This window comes from Vulpes vulpes, chromosome 2, assembly GCF_048418805.1.
Source record: "Vulpes vulpes isolate BD-2025 chromosome 2, VulVul3, whole genome shotgun sequence".
Taxonomy (NCBI): domain Eukaryota; kingdom Metazoa; phylum Chordata; class Mammalia; order Carnivora; family Canidae; genus Vulpes; species Vulpes vulpes.
In genome coordinates, this window is record NC_132781.1 from 80,671,429 (window position 1) to 80,690,328 (window position 18,900).

Below are 18,900 nucleotides of genomic sequence, written 5' to 3' on the forward strand. Positions count from 1 at the left end.
TTCCCCAGCAGTTTACCTCACCGGGCATTATTCACTCTACAGTAGGGTCTAAGAGTTCCATTATATTCAGAGGAAAGCCAAGGGCCTCTGAATAATGCACCACGAACAGCTGTGTCCTAAGTGGCCATGAGTGCAAGAGGAAAGTTAGGGAATTGACCAAAGTGCTGACTTTCTTCAAAGTATTTCTTTCTCCTCACCCTTGGATAAGAGCAAACTATTTCCTGGACACTAGAGAACATATTTGCACCAATCGTGAATAATAGGGTTTCTGAAAATCGAGTACTTATTGATATATACTGACAGGAGATTTCAGAATGAGCCTCTAGAACTTCCTCCGCTGACTCCTCACTTCTACATCCTAAGTGGGATGTGTTTGGCTACAGGATTCCAGGCAGCGCTGAGGCCATCGTGAATTTGCCACCCAAGAAGATGATCCTTAAAGGAATATTACTCAGTAAAAGAAGCCAATCTGAGAAGGCTGCATACTATATGATTTCAACTATATGACATTCTGGAAAAGCCAAAACTATGCAGCTGGTAAAAAAAAATTTAAAAAAAATAAAAAAAAAAATCCGTGGTTGCCAGGTGTTAGTGGGGAGTGAGAAATAAATAGGTAGAACAGAAAAGATGTTTAAGGCAGTGAAACTATTCTGTATGATGGTGAATACAAGTTATTATACATTTGTCAAAACGCACAGAATGAATGCACACCACCAAGAGTGAACCCTGATGTAAATTGTGGCCTTTGGACAGTAATGATGTGTTAGTAGAAGTCCATTGATTGTAATAAATGTGCCACGCTGGTGTGGGCTATTAATAGTGGGAGAGGCTCTGAGTATGTAGGGACAGGGGCTGTGGGGGAAATTTCTGTAACTACTGCTCAAGTTTGCTGTACACCTAAAATTGCTCTAAAAAACAAAGTCTATTAAAAACATGTCTTTGGGGAATAAAATGTCATACAAATACAATCTTAAAAAAAAAAAAAAAGAAGATGATCCTTAAAATCTCCTGTGACCATCTTAACAAAGAAACCCTCTCCACTATTGTGGAAGCCAAAGAAAGTTCACACCTCGTTAGCTCTCTGGTTGTATTTTACCACTCTTAAGCTATAACATGGCTTTTGGGGGATACTTTTCTCAGAATTATGTCTGCTTCGATTGCTGGTTTCTCTACAACGTTTTACCTTATTCTCCAGTAAGAAATTGTATGCCTATCCTTTGAATTCCTACAGCACTAGGTGTAAGTCTTATGGTGTTTATCGTTTGCTACCTTGACATATAATTATACTATTTATGGACAAATCTCTCCTACAAGACTGTGAACTTGAGAGGGACAGTTGGGCTGAAATTATTGTTACATCCCTCACTAGGCATATTATAATAGTAGGTGTTCAATACCTAAGTGTTGAGTAAATGAAGTAAGTACGTGGGTTCTACTACTGTCTCTGTTGGGCTAGCACCCCACACTTGTCTATCTCCAAGCCTGAAAGGGCACCCCCACCAATTCTAGTGTTGACATCAATGTACTATTGCAGATCTCCTGTTAAGTTGTGTCAATGTGTTGGTTTGCAAACTTGGGAGCTTCTTTGGGTCAAATCTGAAACTGGCCTCCATGTACAGAGGACAAGGAGATACTGAAGAAAGAGTCAGACCCTTCAGACTGGTAGATGGCAGGTTTACTAAGTAAACCAGTGCCATGGTTACTAGGAGGCTTGTTTTGGGCAGACAAGATGAGTGGTTTTCCAGACCTGCCAGCCAGGATCATGGAAGTTTATATAGAATCCTTATCTGGGTTCAGTCATGTGTAACGTCCAGATGGTCGCCACAGCACGTTGCTCTCTCAAGGCTGCATTCTTGAAGATGGCTCTGGCTGTGGAGACAGAGGTGCATTTCAAGGACGGGGCAGGGGGAGGGGGTGAGGAGCCTCTGATTGTCTGGTTCCAGCTCACGGGTCAACGGGTGGCCACATCGTTTTCATGTCCCCCTGTAACACAGTGCCGAGTCTTCTTGCAGGTCAAACTGAGCGATCTCACTTTGGTGGGTGGATTAAACCAGGTGCGGAGGGAATGGGTCAGTAAAGACATTCATCTGGGCCATCAAGCCATTTTCAAGCTATCATCATACGTTCTTTCAAATAATATGTCTCAGTGGGTATTCTTAAAATTACCGAGGGTATCATACATCATGGTGTATGTAGTGGACACTGCTTGCAACATGTGTAACTGGATGAGAATTGATTCTGCTATGGGAGGAATAAGGCAGAAATGGAGTATCCCATATGCCTTGCGATTCAGAAGAACCTATCAAAGTTGCCTTTTTATCCGTTGGAAACTATCAAGCACTTGTTATAAATGCTGTAAATGATCAAGTACAGGACCGTTCTGTTAGAACAACTGCTTGGTTCTGATGAGGCTCTGACTCAAAGACCATTCCTTTCTCAAGAGTAGATATCCATTTAGGGGAAACAGCAACAAAACCTGATAATGCATGGCATGGGGGGATGATGGAGACGTGGAGAGTCTTGGGGTTATTGGAGTAGTAGAGTGTCCGCCAGCACAAATGTGGACATTAGGAGAAGAACTAGTTTGAAGGCAGGGATGGGGAGAGAGACTAGTTTGGTTTGGGTTATGTTGAGAAGAGATGCTGCTAAGTGCTAGGCGTTGGAAATGTATGATCCGACTTGAAAGGAAGTTCGGGACTCAAGAGAAATTTGGGAACTATGATGCAGAGGTCACAGTTCAAGCTCTGAAACAGTCGCAGGAGAAAATGCAAGGAGAGTCAGAAGTCTAAGAAAAAACCATGAGAAATACCTTCATGTGCGACTGGAAGAGCTGCTCATAGTGTGGGGCTCAAATCTCTTAATTTCATCTCAGACCCTGTCGAAAAAGTCACTGCCCTAGGGATCCCTGGGTGGCGCAGCGGTTTGGCGCCTGCCTTTGGCCCAGGGCGCGATCCTGGAGACCCGGGATCGAATCCCACATTGGGCTGCCGGGGCATGGAGCCTGCTTCTCCCTCTGCCCGTGTCTCTGCCTCTCTCTCTCTCTCTGTGACTATCATAAATAAATAAATAAATAAATAAATAAATAAATAATAATAATAAAAAAGAAAAAGTCACTGCCCTAAGCTAGCCGTTTGTAATACAGACATCCTTTCTGGCAAGAGGCTGACCAGAAATTAAAGTATTTAATTTAAATTTAAATTAGCAAAACTTGAAGTATTGGAAAATAAGAACTTTATTTGAACCCTCACAATTGCATCTCGTCATCCTCTCACAGATGTATCGGCTACGTTGGCAGCATGGACGGTGGAAGGTATCCTGAAGGGCTGTCAGTGTTTAACTGGTCAACAAGACAGGCTCTTTTTCAGTGTTCAACTTGCCACTAAATACATGGTCAATGATAGTCAACCTGGCTGAATTAGAAATGGCTGAAAATTAGTTTTATCCAGATTCATGCAGATTTGGGTTAGGACTGATGAAATCTGGGTAATGTCCTGTCTACAGCTCCTCATCAATTTTTTATCACTGTACGAGGCAGTCTTGGCTTATAGCTCTGGGCCAAGGTGAGACCTTGCCATGGTAATTTGTAGCCCTTTGGAATAATATTAAATTGGCAAATATATTTTTAAAAAATCAAGGTGGAAGGGCCGCTGGATGATTCAGCGGGTTAAGCCTGTCTGTCTTCCGCTCAGGTCATGATCCCAGGGTCCTGGGATCTAGCCCCACTCCCTGGTTAGCGGGGAGTCTGTTTCTCCCTCTCCCTCTTCCCCACTTCCCCACTTGTGTCCTCTTTCACTCATTCTACTCTCTTTCTCTCTGTGTTAAATACATTTAGGAAATGTATTTTTAAATACATTTTAAAATACATTTAAAAAGTCAAGATAGAATAGCATTAAAAGTTCACATACTCCTGAAAAAATTTTTCAGAAATAGATTATTTTTCTCTGCCCTGAGTGTCATTGTACAGTTATTTGTTCATTTAGTAGCATGATTTAGTGACTAAGTTCGTTTTCATGCCCTAGAGTACACGCACTAGGATCTCTTGGGAATGCTGCTGCTCCGAACGGACAGCTGTACTTGAAAATTTCGTACTGTGTACCAAGTTGCTTAAAAACCATGCTCAAAACCGTGTTTCATATTCCTCTTTTACTTTAGGTCTTGGTTGCTGTCGACAGTAACATGGGTGATGGTTGCTCTCAGAAGCTGGCAACTGCTAATATTCTCCGCTTCTTATTGCTGGTCTTGATTCCATGTATCTGTGCGCTCATTGTCCTGCTGGTGATCCTGCTTTCCTTTGTTGGTGAGTGAAAAAAAAATGAAGTCAAAATTCAAATGAGAAAAACAGTGATTTCTGTGTAGTCCTTATTTAGCCTAAGGTGTCAACTTGATGAGAGAGTTCTCTCTTGACTACCTTATGCAAATCTGAAGTTTCAGCCACCATAATCACTCTGCTAGCTATTCCTATTAATATAAACTAATGAAGTAGCTAATTCAATGCATTTAAGGTGTGATTACCAGGTACTAAGCACGTTGAAAGTCCCTGAGAACGTAGGGATGGCTAAATTAGCCTGTCTTAGGAACTCATGGTGGAGAGGAAACAATGATTATTACACAAGGCAACACATGGTGATGGTGGAGGCAGCTGCAAGGTACTTTGGGGAAGTCACAGAAGGCTTCACAAGGCATTAGCATTTTAACCTTTGGAATAATTCATTGAAATTCAGAAGGAAGGCGGTGGTGCATGGATTTGCAGAAAACAGCAAGTGCCAAAGTATAACCCCGTGATAGATGGAGATGGACTCAGGATTTGGGGTGGAATTTTGGCAGTGGGAGGAAATGCAGCCGGACTGATGGATAAAATCCAAATGACACAGGATCTTCCATGTTGTCCTAAGGAGATTGGGCTTCAGCATCTCCGTTACTGGCTTTCAAACTCTATTGCATGGAACCTCCTCCGGGGAGGAGGTTCAAGGTTTTCCATAAATGTTTGTTTTGAGTTTCAATTTTAAAAAATAAATCTTAAACACGTACTCAAACTAAATATTACATACCAAGTTTTAACCAAGTGGAGACCAGCAGCCAAATAATTTGTGCTGATAGATTAAATGATTTGTATTTGGATCTTGCTATCTTTTTAAATAAACAATATGTTAAATTTAAAAGATGAGCTATTGGGGAGGGGAAATCCAAAATATTATCTTTGGTAGCTACCTATTGCTGTGAATCAGGGTTTCTTTTTTGATCACATGCAGTCAAATGAAATGGAGAAATAAATACGCAAGATGATTCTGATCAAATTGCTTACCAACAATTTTGAATTTTTGTATTTCGCCAAAACTATCTACTATTTTCTCAATGTTTGGCTTTTAATAAGTCACACATTCATGACTTACAGAGTAAATTAATCCTAATGAAATGCAGCTTGTTTCTATTTGTAGATATTAGGACCTTATATGATACTAATTTGAAAATCGTATTTATCTGCTACAAAAATGCTTGAAAACCACTGCTTTGGGTGGTAGTTCACCACTGGAGGATCTTTCCAACCAGGGAGAAACCTGATCATATTTGCATTTGCGAACGACATTAGACCTAGACACATGGCAGAGGATAGGAGGCAGAAAGGGAGCAAGCTTTTTGAGGCTCTGGCTAAATAAGAGATGATAAGGGCTTGAATTCAGGCATTAAATCAACAGAGATCAAGACTGATTGGATTTGGGGGAGATGGAGAATAAGGGTCAATGCTGAGGGCTGGATTTTTGGCTTAGGAAGTCAGGGTGATTTTGGTGCCATCAGTTAATGTAGGAAGTAAAGGTGGAGGAGCATGATGCAGGTAGATGGAGGCAGGATGGAAGTGTAGTGTGGACACGTCACCTTAGAGATTCTTCTGGGTCTAACGAAATACAGTGGCATCATAGTTCGAATGCATTTATCTTGAGCAAATTCAACAGCTCGGACAGGACCAAGAAATGAATGTAGGAATATATGAACATGTTGCTTTTCTAAGGGAATTTCAAGGGAAATTGTGACTTCATATGATTTTTGGCTTATTTGCTTGCTTTAGAACCTAACTCCCACCCCACTGTTACTGATCTGAAGCTAGAAGTGCCCAGAAGGGAAGCTGAGAAGGGAGTCCTGGCTACAGTTAGGAAAGTGGGAGTCTCACTGGCAGTCGAAGCAGTAGAAGCAGATGAACTGTACTGATTAAAAGCCAAGGGGAGGAGTCCTGAGTACTTAAGGGGAAGATAGAGAAAGAGGAGGAAGCGAGAGATACAGGAAGAATGGTCACACAAGAAGGAAAAAAAAAACCCAAAAAGTGTCTGGGTTTCACAGACACTAAGAGAGGAGAGACACTTCAGAGGCCAGAGGGTGATAAGTAAGTAGAAGATAGGGAGGGGAGCCTGGGGGGGCTCAGTCTGGTAAGTGTCTACCTTTGTGATCCCAGGCGATGAGCCCAGAATGGGGTTCCCTGCTCAGCGGGGAGCCTGCCTCTCCCTCCCCCTCTGCCCCCACCCATGCTCTCTCTCTCAAATACATAATTAAAATCTTAAAAAAAGGGAGAGAGAAAAAGTAACTCAGTCCAGAGACTTCAGGTTTGTTTGTTTTAAATATTTTTTAAGATTTTACTTATTTATTCATGAGAGACACAGAGAGACACAAGCAGGCTCCATGCAGGGAGCCTGATGTGGGACTTGATCCTGGGCCTCCAGGATCATGCCCTGGGCTGAAAGGGGCACTAAACCACTGAGCCACACCAGCTGCCCTCCAATTTGAATTTTAAAGCCAAACAAGGCTCCACACACCCCCAGAGCTGGCCTGCTTTTGTTTCCTTTCCAGGGCCTTCAAGTACTTCTTCTGTGTTTTGCCCAGATTTATAGTCGTTATCTCTGGGGGCTAGAGACAGAGGTGGAGCCTCTGTCCTACCATTGTCGCTTCGAAGTCTAATTCTGCTAATATGTATTCAGAGGCTCAAGCCCATTGAAGATTCTTTCCTTGCATTCTCGGGGTCGAATGCTCATACGGGTGTTAAACACATCTTTAAGTACCTCAGTGCTTAGAGGCCTCTGCACAGAGGAGAAATGCTATTAGGACAGTGCTTTATTTGGGTTAAATTTGTTTATTTTTTAGATTCTAATTTTTTATAGCTTTATTGAAATAGAATTCACATACCTGCTTAAAGCGTATAATGGGATAATTTTTAGTATAGTCACAGGTAAGTGAAACCATCACTACAATCAGTTTTGTCGCATTTGTATCACTTTAAGAAGAAACTGTATTTTTTACTGTCAGTCTTTTATCTCTCCATCCTCTAGCTGCCCCTGCCCTAAGCCACCGCTGATCTATGTTCTGTCTCTATAGGTTTCCCAATATTGGATATTTCATATGCCTGTGTGTGTTTTCTGTAACTGGCTTTTTTTCACTTGGCATAATATTTTTAAGGTTCATCCATCTTGTATTATGTATGAGAACTTCATTCCTCCTTATGGCCAAATAATATTCCATTGTATGGATTTACCATATTTGTCCATTTACCAATTTTAGTTGCTTCCATCTTTTAGCTATTATGAATAATGGTGTTGCTCTGAAAGTTCTCGTACAAGTATGTTTCCATTTCTCTTTGGTTAATTCCTAGGAGTAGATTTTTTTTTTTCTCTGTATATGGGATTAGGAAGTCTACCATTTATATCCACTTCTAAGTGCCACTTTGGCTTATATTTAGGTGACCTTTAGAAAGTGGGGGTTTCCTGGACATATTCTTCAAAAGCATTCTTTTCATAGATTCTGCACCAGATGATGTATGGATATATTAAGTAATATCTGTTCAAGTAGACATTTGCTATTTTATAACTGAGATGTTTGTTGCTATAATGAGCAATAAAACCGTTTTATATTTGTGTTTTAAAAAAAAAACCTCATTAAATTCTGCTTACTTTTTAAAATGTTCTGGTTGGTTTGAGTGTATAACTCCATGCTCTTTCAAAGTTTTATAGTTATTTATGGGCCCATTAGATTGCTATGGAATGCTGGGATGACAATTTTGCATAAATAACAGGAGCTGTAGTTTCAAAAGACAAAGATAATAGTGAGAGGGTGATTGTTTAGGAAAAGATAATAAAAGCTTTCCGCTAACACAGATGCACTATGTGTCTCTAATTTTGTCTCTTTGGGCTTCTCTCATGCACGTAGTCAAGTGGCAAAGAGATTCCTGAAGATAAGAGAGTTGGGCTTTCCTGAATAATTATTACAGCAGCGGGATATAGAAGAGAACAGTAGCAAACTGTTTCTCTCCTCAACCCCCAGAATCAAAGTTGGAGCTACAAAGGTTTAGTTTAGTTCAGTGTTTCTAAAATCAGGAGATAGTCTGAACTGTCCGTATGGTTCCAAAGATCTGAACTCTAAAATAGATTTCAGTCTTTAAAAAAATGAAAGTCCAGGATCAGATGGATTCCAAGGTGGATTTTGCCAAATATTTAAAGAGGAGTTAATACATATTTTCCTCAAAGTATTCCAAAAAAATACAAGAAGGGTGAGAGCTTACAAAGACATCCTATGTGGCCAGGATTACCCTGATACCGAAACCAGACAAAGACAACACACATACACAAACTATAAGTCGATATCCCTGACAAACACAGTTGAAAAATCCTTAACAAAGTGACAAATCATTCAACAATACATTAAAAGGATTATCAAGCGGGATTTATTCTGGGGATACAAGGAGGATTTAATATTTGTAAATCAATCAGCATAATTAACCACATCAACAAAATGAAGAATAAAAATCATGTGATCATCTTGGTAGATGCAGAAAAGCATTTAACAAAATTCAACACCCTGTTCATGATAAATACTCTCAACAGAGTAGATATAGAGGGAGCATACCTCAGCATAATAAAGGCCATATATAGGAAACCCACAGCTAACATACTCAATAGTGAAAAAGTGAGAGCTTTTCCTATAAGATTAGGAGCAAGACAAGAATGTCCCCTCTCACTACTTTTATTTGACATAGTATTGGAAGTCCTAGCCACAGCAATCAGAAAAGCTAAAGAAATAAGAAGCACCCATATTGGTAAAGAAGTTAAGCTGTCACTATTTGCAGATGACCTGATTACTATACATAGAAAATCCTAAAGACTCCACTAAAAAACTATTAGAAGTAGTGAATAAGTCAGTAAATTTGCAGGATACAAAATTAACCCCCAGAAATCAATAGTATTTCTGTACACGAATAATGAAGAAGCACCACTAGGAGAAATTAAGAAAACAATTCCATTTAAAATTGCACCAAAAAGAATAAAATACCTAGGAATAAACTTAACCAAGGAAGAGAAAGACCTGTACTCTAAAAACCAGAAGACACTGATGAAAGAATTGCAGTGACACAAACAAATGGAAAGATATTTCATGCTTATGGAGTAGAAGAATTAGTATTGTCAGAATGTCCATTCTACCTGAACCAATGTATAGATTCAGTGCAATCACTATCAGAATACCAAAAGCATTTCTCACAGAACTAGGACAAATAATACTAAAATTTGTATGGAACCAGAAAGACCATAAATAGCTAACACCATCTTGAAAAATAAGAACAAAGCTGAAGATATCATAATCTTATGATATATTTAAGATATACTCAAAAGCTTTAGTAATCAAAACAGTATAGTGCTAGGATAAAAATAGACACATAGACCAGAAAAACAGATTAGATAGTCTAGAAATAAACCCATATTTACACGGCCAATTAACCTACGACAGAGAAGGCAAGACTGTGCAATGGGAAAACGTCTCTTCAACAAATGGTGCTGGGAAAACTGGACAGCTGCATGCAAAAGAATGAAGCTGGACCACTTTCTTATACTATTCACAAAAATAAACTCGAAGGAATTAAAGACCTAACTGTGAGACCAAAAACCATAAAACTCCCAGAAGAAAACATTTCTTTGATAGTGGCCATAAAAACATTTTCCTTGATATGTCTCCTCTAGAAAGGGAAACAAAAGCAAAATTAAACTATTGGGACTACACCAAAATAAAAAGTTTCTGCACAGTGAAGGAAACCATTAACAAACCAAAAAGACAACTTACTGAATGGGAGAAGATATATACAAATGGTATATCTGATGAGGGATTAGTGTCCAAAATACATAAAGAACTTATAAAACTTTAACACCAAAAAAAAAAAAAAAGAAGAAGAAAGAAAAACCCCTCCCTCAAATAATCCAATTAAAAAAGGACAGAGGACCTGAATAGATGTTTTTCCAAAGAAGACTTGCAGACACATGAAAGATGCTCAACATCCCCAATCCTCAAGGAAATGCAAACAAAAACAAAATGAAAAAAGAAAAAAAAAAAAAAAGAAATGTCACTTTATGGCCATCAGAATGGCTAAAATAAGAAACACAAGGAAAGATAAGTATTGGTGAGGATGTGGGGAATAAAAGAACACTTGTGAACTCTTGGTGAGCATTTTAAATAAAATCTTTTAAAAAATAAAAACACAAAACAAGTGAATAAACAAACAAAAAGCAGACTCAGACCATAAATACAGAGAACAGCCTGATGGCTGCCAGAGGGGAAGGGCTGGGAAGATGGGCAAAATGGGTGAAGAGAGGAGTGGGAGATACAGGCTCCCGGTCACGGAGTGAAAAAGTCACAGGAACGAAAGGCACAGTAGAGGGAATATAGTCACTGATGTTGTCGTACGATGACAGATGGGAGTAACACCGAGTACAGCATAACGGAGAGACGTTGAATTGCTATGTTGCATTTGAAACTAATGTGACACTGGATGTCAATTATACTCAAAAATTTTTTTTTAAGATTTTATTTATTTATGCATAAGAGACATCGAGAGAGAGGCAGAGACACAGGCAGAGGGAGAAGCAGGCTCCCTGTGGGGAGTCCAGTGTGGGACTCGATCCCAGGACCCGGGATCACGACCTGAGCCAAAGGCAGATGCTCAACCGCTGAGCCACCCAGGTGTCCCTCAAAAATGTTTTTTTAAAAAAGATTTAGGTTTTTGGGATGCCTGGGTGGCTCAGCGGTTAAGCATCTGCCTTCGGCCCAAAGCATGATCCTGGGGTCCTGGGATCGAGTCCCAAATCGGGCTCCCTGCATGGAGCCTGCCTCTCTCTCTGCCTCTCTCTGTCTCTCATGAGTAAGTAAATAAAATCTTTAAAAAAAAAAAAAAGATTTAGTCTTTTGAAAGACATTGAAAGGAAAACTGAAGAGTGGGAAAGTACAATATTCACCCTAGGTTTTCATTTAATTATAGTCTAATAACAAAGGGCCATGTGACATAGAAAAATAACTTATAATAATTTATAAGGCTGAGGTCTAATGTCTCCCTTTTCCATTTACTAGATGTATGAGTTTTGGTCGATGCTTTAGCTTCTCTGTTAGAGGAGGAATATAATTCTTATTCATTTCACAGAATTGTTATGAAAGCCAAATGAAATTAAATTTGTCAAAGTGTTCCTACAAATGACAAAATTCATTATGACAGTAAAGCGTTAGTTTTTGTGATAGTCAAAAATTAACTTAAAAAATGTGTTTCTTTCTTTTTCATTCACTCTATCCCTAAGAACTAAAATCTTTGTGCTATGATCCATTGTCAGGGTAATCCCATAATCCATAACCCCACTGACCCTACCACCAAGCCATGGCCACAGTATATTTTAATTACCAGTGAAGTCACTAGGAAGGAATAAAATTGATTGTCAGACTTGCAATGTGATGGGAAGTTTCACATGGTTTTTATGCTTGGACCCGAGAGTTAATGTGAGAGGCTAATCCATTTCTTTACTTTTTAAAAGATTTATTTATTTATTTATTTATTTATTTATTTATTTATTTAATTTGACAGAGACCGAGAGCACAAGCAGACGGAGAGGCAGGGAAAGGGAGAGGGGGATGCTGAGCAGGGCGCCCCATGCAGGGCTCGATCCCAGGCCCCAGGTACATGACCTGAGCCAAAGACAGACGCTTAACAGACTGAGCCACCTAAGCACCCCTCTTTTTTTTTAATTTAAAGATATTATTGATTTATTAGAGGGAAAGCTCTAAAGGGGGAAGCAGACTCCCCACTGAGCAAGGAGCCCGACAAGCAAGGAACCCCACACAGGACTGGACCCCAGGACCCCAGGATCATGACCCAAGGCAAACGCTTAACCAGCTGAGCCACTCACGTGCCCCATTTCTTATCAGAACCAAACTGGCAGCAGGTTGTGCTGCCGTCACATCCCTAGGAGAGTCAGTGTATGTCATAGGGGGATTTATTAGAGATCAAATTGATATCTGGTTCAGTTATAGGTAAACACATAAATAATACATAAACATATATCTGCAATATGTATATCCAATATTTAAAGTGAAATTATTTGGGGAAGCACTTGACAGAAATAGAATTGCAGCTGTTTCTTGAGACGATTCAGCCTTTTAACGGGTGTTTCTGGAGAACAAGGCAGCATGTCACTGGCATTGAAGCAAGGGCCCTCACGGAGTCCCCTGGTCCCCGAAGGAGGAGGGCATGCGAAATGGTCACACCATTACTAAGAGAGCCACGAGGTGACTCTGCTGTGAGAAGAGACAGTTGCCACGCCACCCGATGACAGGGGCCCAGAGCTAGTCTGAGCTGAGGTCCCTTCTGACAGGGTGGGGCCTAAAACACAGACTCCACGGAGGGGGGATGGAACGAAGGACTGGCAGGCCTGGCCTGGTAGAGGCTTTGAGAGGGGGCCTTTGGCAGGTATGGGGGCGAGCAGGTCCAAATGGGTAGAAGCCTTGGCAGGAAGGAAAAATGGGGGGTACTGCAACAGTCCTCCAAGGGCGGTGCTTTGGGTGTTTGTTCGGCCCTGAGTTTTGCACACTGTTGGGCATCCTGATTTCACCAAAGTTATGATCCAAAAAAATCTCATCAGAACGCTTCCTGTCTTCTTTTCCCAGGCTACTGAAACCTTGGTTTCAAAGGCTTTTCTGTTCATCCACTTCTAAAATACATTTCATTTGTTTTAGCCCTAAGGTTAGTAAGGGAGGTCTAGGGTAACTTTCCTAATTTCCTTAGAACCGTGAAAGGACCATGTGTGGCCAGTTAACGTTTTGCTTTGCCATGCAGGGGAGAAGAAAGAAAAATAAGCTTAGGGGAGATGTTGCAAATAGTCCATTTTTCTTGAACTCGGGAGAAATACTCCTCTACGAAAGTGACTTTCCTCTTCAAACATGTTAGCTGAGCTAAAGATCATTGAACTTAAATATAGTTTCTCTTAACAAAGTCACAGCCTGTGGCTTTTACAAGAATTTGGAATTCTAAGAGTTTCAACTTCCTAACTCATAAGGTTGTATTTTGATTATCACTTTCACATGGAAAGACCTCCCAGATCTTTTTTTTCCTGACACCCCCAAATCTAAGATCCTCTCTGATCTTTTATGACCTGGCTCCATATTCCTTAGTTAAGCCCCCAAATTCCTTTAATAACACTGACCTTTGGGGACAGATTTATGGACATGGAGTTCTCAGACCTGAGAATAGTTTTTCTGTGGCTGCTCAGGCCTGAGGTTACATGTAACGTGGAAAGCTTTCTGAAATGGAAGTCCAAAGCCTCGTTCCCCAAGTGTGGCCCATGGGCTGGCAACATCAACCTCACTTGAGAGTTTGTGTGAAGTGCAGATCCCACACTAGACCTGCTGGCTTTGCCTTCTAGCAAGATCGCCAGGCGATTTCCGTGCTCGATCCAGTCCCCCATCCCCTTCAATCTGATCTTCCCCCTTTCTCTTCTTGTCATACCTCCTAAACATTAGTACTTGGGCACCAGTGACTTTTCACCCAACACACAGCATCTGAAACCAGTGTGCATTTGAGCAAGACTTTGAAATGAAGAACCCAATGCTTTCTCTCTGTGTTTGTTTACGCCAGTTCAGAAGGAGCAGGCTCATTGTTAGTTGGTGCCAGCAACACGGTCTTTTATTCGGGTGGGATCATGTGACCATATAGGGTCTTGCCCAGTCTCCACTACTCCTCTTTTCTTCTCAAAATGCCTGCATATTTTCACTTCTGATATTTCCTCTGCTTCGGGCTGGTCTTCCTCTGTCTCCTTGAGCTCATCTTTCTTTACCCAGCTATTAAATATTGGGGTTCCCTAAGCTCGCTCTCTTCTCACTTTACACCCAGGCCTCTCTTGGCAGTGTCACCTACCCCCACGACTTCTTTCCTCATTCATACATTCAACAAATATTCTTTAAGGCCGACTTTGGTGCCAAGCATTCTGCTGGGCACTTGACATGCAGACATGAATAATCCACCTTCCTACCTAGAAGAAGAAGAAGAATCCACCTTCCACCTGCCTAGAAGGCAGGCAGGGAAACAGACAATTGCTCTTGAGTGTATGGGTGATAACAAAGAGCGTGTGCTCTGCGACCACAAAGAAGATAAAAATTTGTGGGCATCTGGCAAGGCATTCTGGAGGAAATGCTAAGATTCTCTAGATTTATTTATTTTTATTTTTATTTATTTTTATTTTTTTACTGATTCTCTAGATTTAGACTTTTTCTCCCCCTTGAATGTTTCACAGGCATTTTATAATCAATGTGTTTGTAAATTATCTATCGTAATAGATAGATTACAGGATAGGCTATGCTGTACTGTGTAACAAGAGTAACCCTAAAATGATAGGGGTTTAAAAACAACAAAGGTAATTCCTCACTCATGCTACAAGTCCTTTGTGAGTGACATGGGGGCTATACTCATTGAGGTCATTTAGGGACTCAATTGATGGACCAGCCATCATTTTGCTCCTATGTAGTTATGGTGGCAGAGAAAAAGAAAAAGAGCACTGGAGATTTCTTTTTTAAGTGTACGATACAGCATTAACTACAATTACCAGGCTGTACGTTAGATCGCCAGAACTTATCCATCTCGTAACTGGAAGTCTGTGCCCTTTGACCAACATCAACAATGTCCAGAGGCAGAGAATGAGGCCAGAGAATGTAACCGACACATGTGTCTTAGTAGATAGAATGCAAGAAAATTGAAAATATTTGATGAGGGCAGCCTGGGTGGCTCAGTGGTTTAAGCGCCATCCTGGAGACCCGGGATCAAGTCCCACGTCAGGCTCCCTGCATGGAGCCTGCTTCTCCCTCTGCCTCTCTCCCTCTCTCTCTCTCTCTCTCTGTGTGTGTGTGTGTGTGTGTGTCTCATGAATAAATACATCTTTAAAAAAATATTTGATGAATGGCACTCATGACTACCGCTTCTCTCTCAGTTGGGAGTTCCGTCATGTACACGGTAATTCAAATCAGAAACCTGGAAGGGATCTCTGACTCTTTCCCTTATAACTCACAATTTTGCCTCTGAAAGCTCTCTTCTCAAATGTTGCCTATGTCTTCATTGCATCTGCCTTGGGTTGGGCCTTACTCTCTTCTTGCTTGGACTATTGCAGTAGTCTTCTTATCCTCTAGACTTGACCCCTTTCCCCATCACCTTGCTGCCAGAGGGGAGGGGTCATTCTCATGTGCCACCCTGCTTAAGATCTTTCAAAAGTTCTTCATCACAAGAACAATTCCAAGCCCTTAACAGGAACTACTCTTCACAACGTGGCTCCTTCTCCCTCTCTCACCTTTCCTCTCGCCAGTCCCCCTTGTGTTAGCTGTATTTAATTACTTGCTGCTGGGCCTTGCCTATCTTTCCCCCTTTGTTCCATCTAGAAAGTTCTCCATTCCCTATTGCCACACACCTCCTTTTCCCCACAAATGCTTTGCTCAAACCTAGCTGATCCTTAATTATCTTTTGAGATTTATATTGAGGATCATTTGCCCCTAAAAAACCTTTCCTGACTTTCTCAAATAGAATGACAGCTAGTTCTCTACTTTCTGTCACCAGATTGCCTCATGCATATCATTCTCAAAGCACTTGTATCATGGTTTGTATTTTTAGACTACATGCCTGTTTCCTTCAACTAATCTAGAAACATCTTGATGATAAGAAGCTCTTACTAAATGTTGTGTTTGCAGCAGAAAGTAAATACAAAGTTCCTGGCACATAGAAAATGCCAAGTAAATGTGTTTCCACATGGCTAGAGATGTAAAGATGAGGAATTACTTTTAAACTCACATCATAGGAAGATAATTTTTTTACATGCATATGGTGGTTGATTTTTTCCAACTTGTATAATTTGTCCAAAGTGAGAAGTGTGTGTGTGGGTGCCTGTGTATGTTGTGTGTCATGTCTCAATTCTTGGGTGAACTAAATAACTCTTGAAAGCTTCGTTTCTCTTCTCTCTTGAAGCATCTGTTTCAAAAGATTGTTGGAAAGCCAACTCAGTAGGTGTCTACAGTGAATATCCTTAGCCAGGTGCCTGTGTTAGTTTCCTATTGCTGCTACAACCTACTGATTACTTGGTAGCTTAAAACAATATAAATATATGACCTTAGAGTTACGGAGGGCACAAGTCCAACTAGGTCTCACTGAGCTAAAATTCAGGTGTTGGCAGTACCGTATTCCTTCTGGAGGTTCTAGGGGACAATCTGCTTCCTGTCTTGTCCAACTTCTGGAGGCTTCCCACCTTTCTTGGCTTGTGGCCTCTTTCGATCTTCAAAATGAGCAATGGTCCATTGAGTCCTCCTCATGCCGCATGTCTCTGATGCACACCCTCTCACCTCCCTCTTGTGCTTATAAAAACCCTGTGCCCACCTTGGGCTCACCTGAATAATCTATATTTCCTCATCTCAGATTCATCAACTAACTCACATCTGTTACACCCCTTTTGCCATGTAGGGTGTGAAAAGTGGCATATTCATGGGTTCTGGGACTTAGGATGAGGACGTCTCTAGGGGACAGTCATTGTGCCTACCACAGTGCTCAATCCATTCATTATAAGTGACCAGTAAAGTTTGTCTATTAATATTGGAATCATAGACTGTTTCTTAAGTGAGCTTGTTAAGCAGAGCCATGTGCCAGAGCTGAACCCCTGTGAGCCTTACACCCTTGGTCAGTGTGGTCTTGTGTTATTCACCTGGTGTGAAAGAGCCACACTTCTTTTCCTCCACAAGTAGGTTAAGTGGTTCGTTTTGAAAATTTCTTTAGCCATTTTGTTATGTGGGATGCACTTACAGTAAGTGGAAATTGATGTTGATTTAAAAGTACCTTCGTAGCTGTAAGGAAGGCAGTTTTACTTTCCTTGCTATCACTGTGTAGTGATGACTAACACTTAATGAGAACTGACTATGTGCCAGGAACTCTTCCAAATGTATATATACACTGACTAACTTGATCCTAATGGCCAGTCCCACGAGGGGAGGGACTTTTATTTCCCTAGTTTATGGCAGTTGAGAGTTTGCCCAAAGTTTCAGGGCTAGTAAGTACCAGAGACGGGATTTAAATCCAGGTGGTCAGGCTGTAGAACCTGTACTTTTAACCACAGCCCCATAAAAATAGGAATGTAGAAAGGATGGGGCAAGACTGGAAGAATGAACCCTCCACTTTGGGCTAATACCTCTCAGCATTTTTATAGCTCGTCATGGGATAACTTGAGGATATTTACTCTTACTGAGTTTCAATTTTTGTACTTTTTAAAAATACGTGTATTAGATGAGCAACTGTGAGTAGAGAGTTGGTGGGTTTCCAGAGATGCTTGAAAACAAATCATCTGGTGAATTCAGGCCTTTAGGATGGTTCTCTCTCCCTCTCTGTCAGTTGGTCTGTCTGTCTCTCTCTTTTTTTTTTTAAGATTTTATTTATTTATTCATGAGAGACACAGAGATAGGTAGAGACACAAGCAGAGAGAGAACAGGAAGCCCGATGTAGGACTCGATCCCAGGACCCTGGGGTCATGCCCTGAGCCAAAGGCAGACACTCAACCACTGAGCCATCCAGGCATCCCGGTCTGTCTCTTAAAAATAGACTTTATGGACATTAACTACAGTAACTACCGTATATCATGTATTACCTTTGCCTTTCATTCTTTTCTGCCAGCTTGATTCGATATGTAGAATTTAAGAGCAAGGAAGCTGAATTTTTTTTAGAAAGTTGTCCTCCAAGTCAGTGTTTCCTACGAAAGGCAGTGTTCCAAGGACTTCTTGGAGTGAAGAGATGCTATCAACACTTTTGCCCCTGTGGTTAGATGAAAAAGGTAAAGGAAAGGTGATTAATAGGTTGATCGTTACAAACAAGATGCTAAGAACAACTGTTGAAATACTTTATATGGAAAGGAGCTCTTTTTAAGTGAATTATATGGAAAGGAACTCTGTTTAAGTGAATAAAGAATCGTGTATCTGCGAGGAGTTGGCGTGTGCTAAAACTTATGTTGACAGCACTGGATGCTGACTCAGAGGTTAGTGTAATAAATAAATCACCTTTTACAGGCTTTAAAAGTTCATCACAGCCGCATTAGGGGAATTAACATGTTATTGTGAAAAATGTCTTTCTGCCAGAAAAAATAACAATGAGAGCAACTACTAAATGGATGAAAATAAAATTGTGTCTAATTGATTCATACACGGTTTGTATGAATGAAATACATATTACAGAGTCGTCTCTGTTTTTGATCTAGGATAGACCGTGCATCAGTTTGAAAATCAAAAACAATTAAATGAGGTCTTTCCTTTCACTTACTACCTTTAATATTTACCTGTAATCACACAGACAGTTTGGAGAGTGTGTTACCTGCACCACATGGTCACGGCTGAGATTTTATTGCTCCAGTGTTTTATTTAGAATCCTTCAGCAGATGAAACTGTTGACCTCAGTTAGCTAGAAAACAGCTGCTTTTCTATTTTGATTTGTAGTTAATGTTTTCCAAGTGTCAAGCACATGTAGAGAAATTTTTTCCATAGACTGATATTAAACATTTTATTTATATTTCTTTTATTTTTAATGGTCCGTGGACTGTTTGGAGAAGTGAGAGCCAA

General features: G+C 40.6%; 1 protein-coding gene across 20 annotated transcripts in view; it reads left to right on the forward strand.

Moving 5' to 3' along the window:
* CORIN (corin, serine peptidase) overlaps positions 1 to 18,900 on the forward strand; it is a 227,330-nt gene that overhangs the window by 28,457 nt on the left and 179,973 nt on the right. For 19 of the 20 annotated variants that reach the window (XM_072749068.1, XM_072749058.1, XM_072749067.1 and 16 more), the window contains one exon: positions 4,153 to 4,297. In XM_072749068.1, the coding sequence (XP_072605169.1) occupies positions 4,177 to 4,297 (121 nt within the window). In that variant the 5' untranslated portion in view covers positions 4,153 to 4,176. Of the gene's footprint in view, positions 1 to 4,152; positions 4,298 to 6,225; positions 6,374 to 18,900 lie in introns of those variants that run through there. The other variant, XM_072749075.1, reaches the window with a different exon arrangement.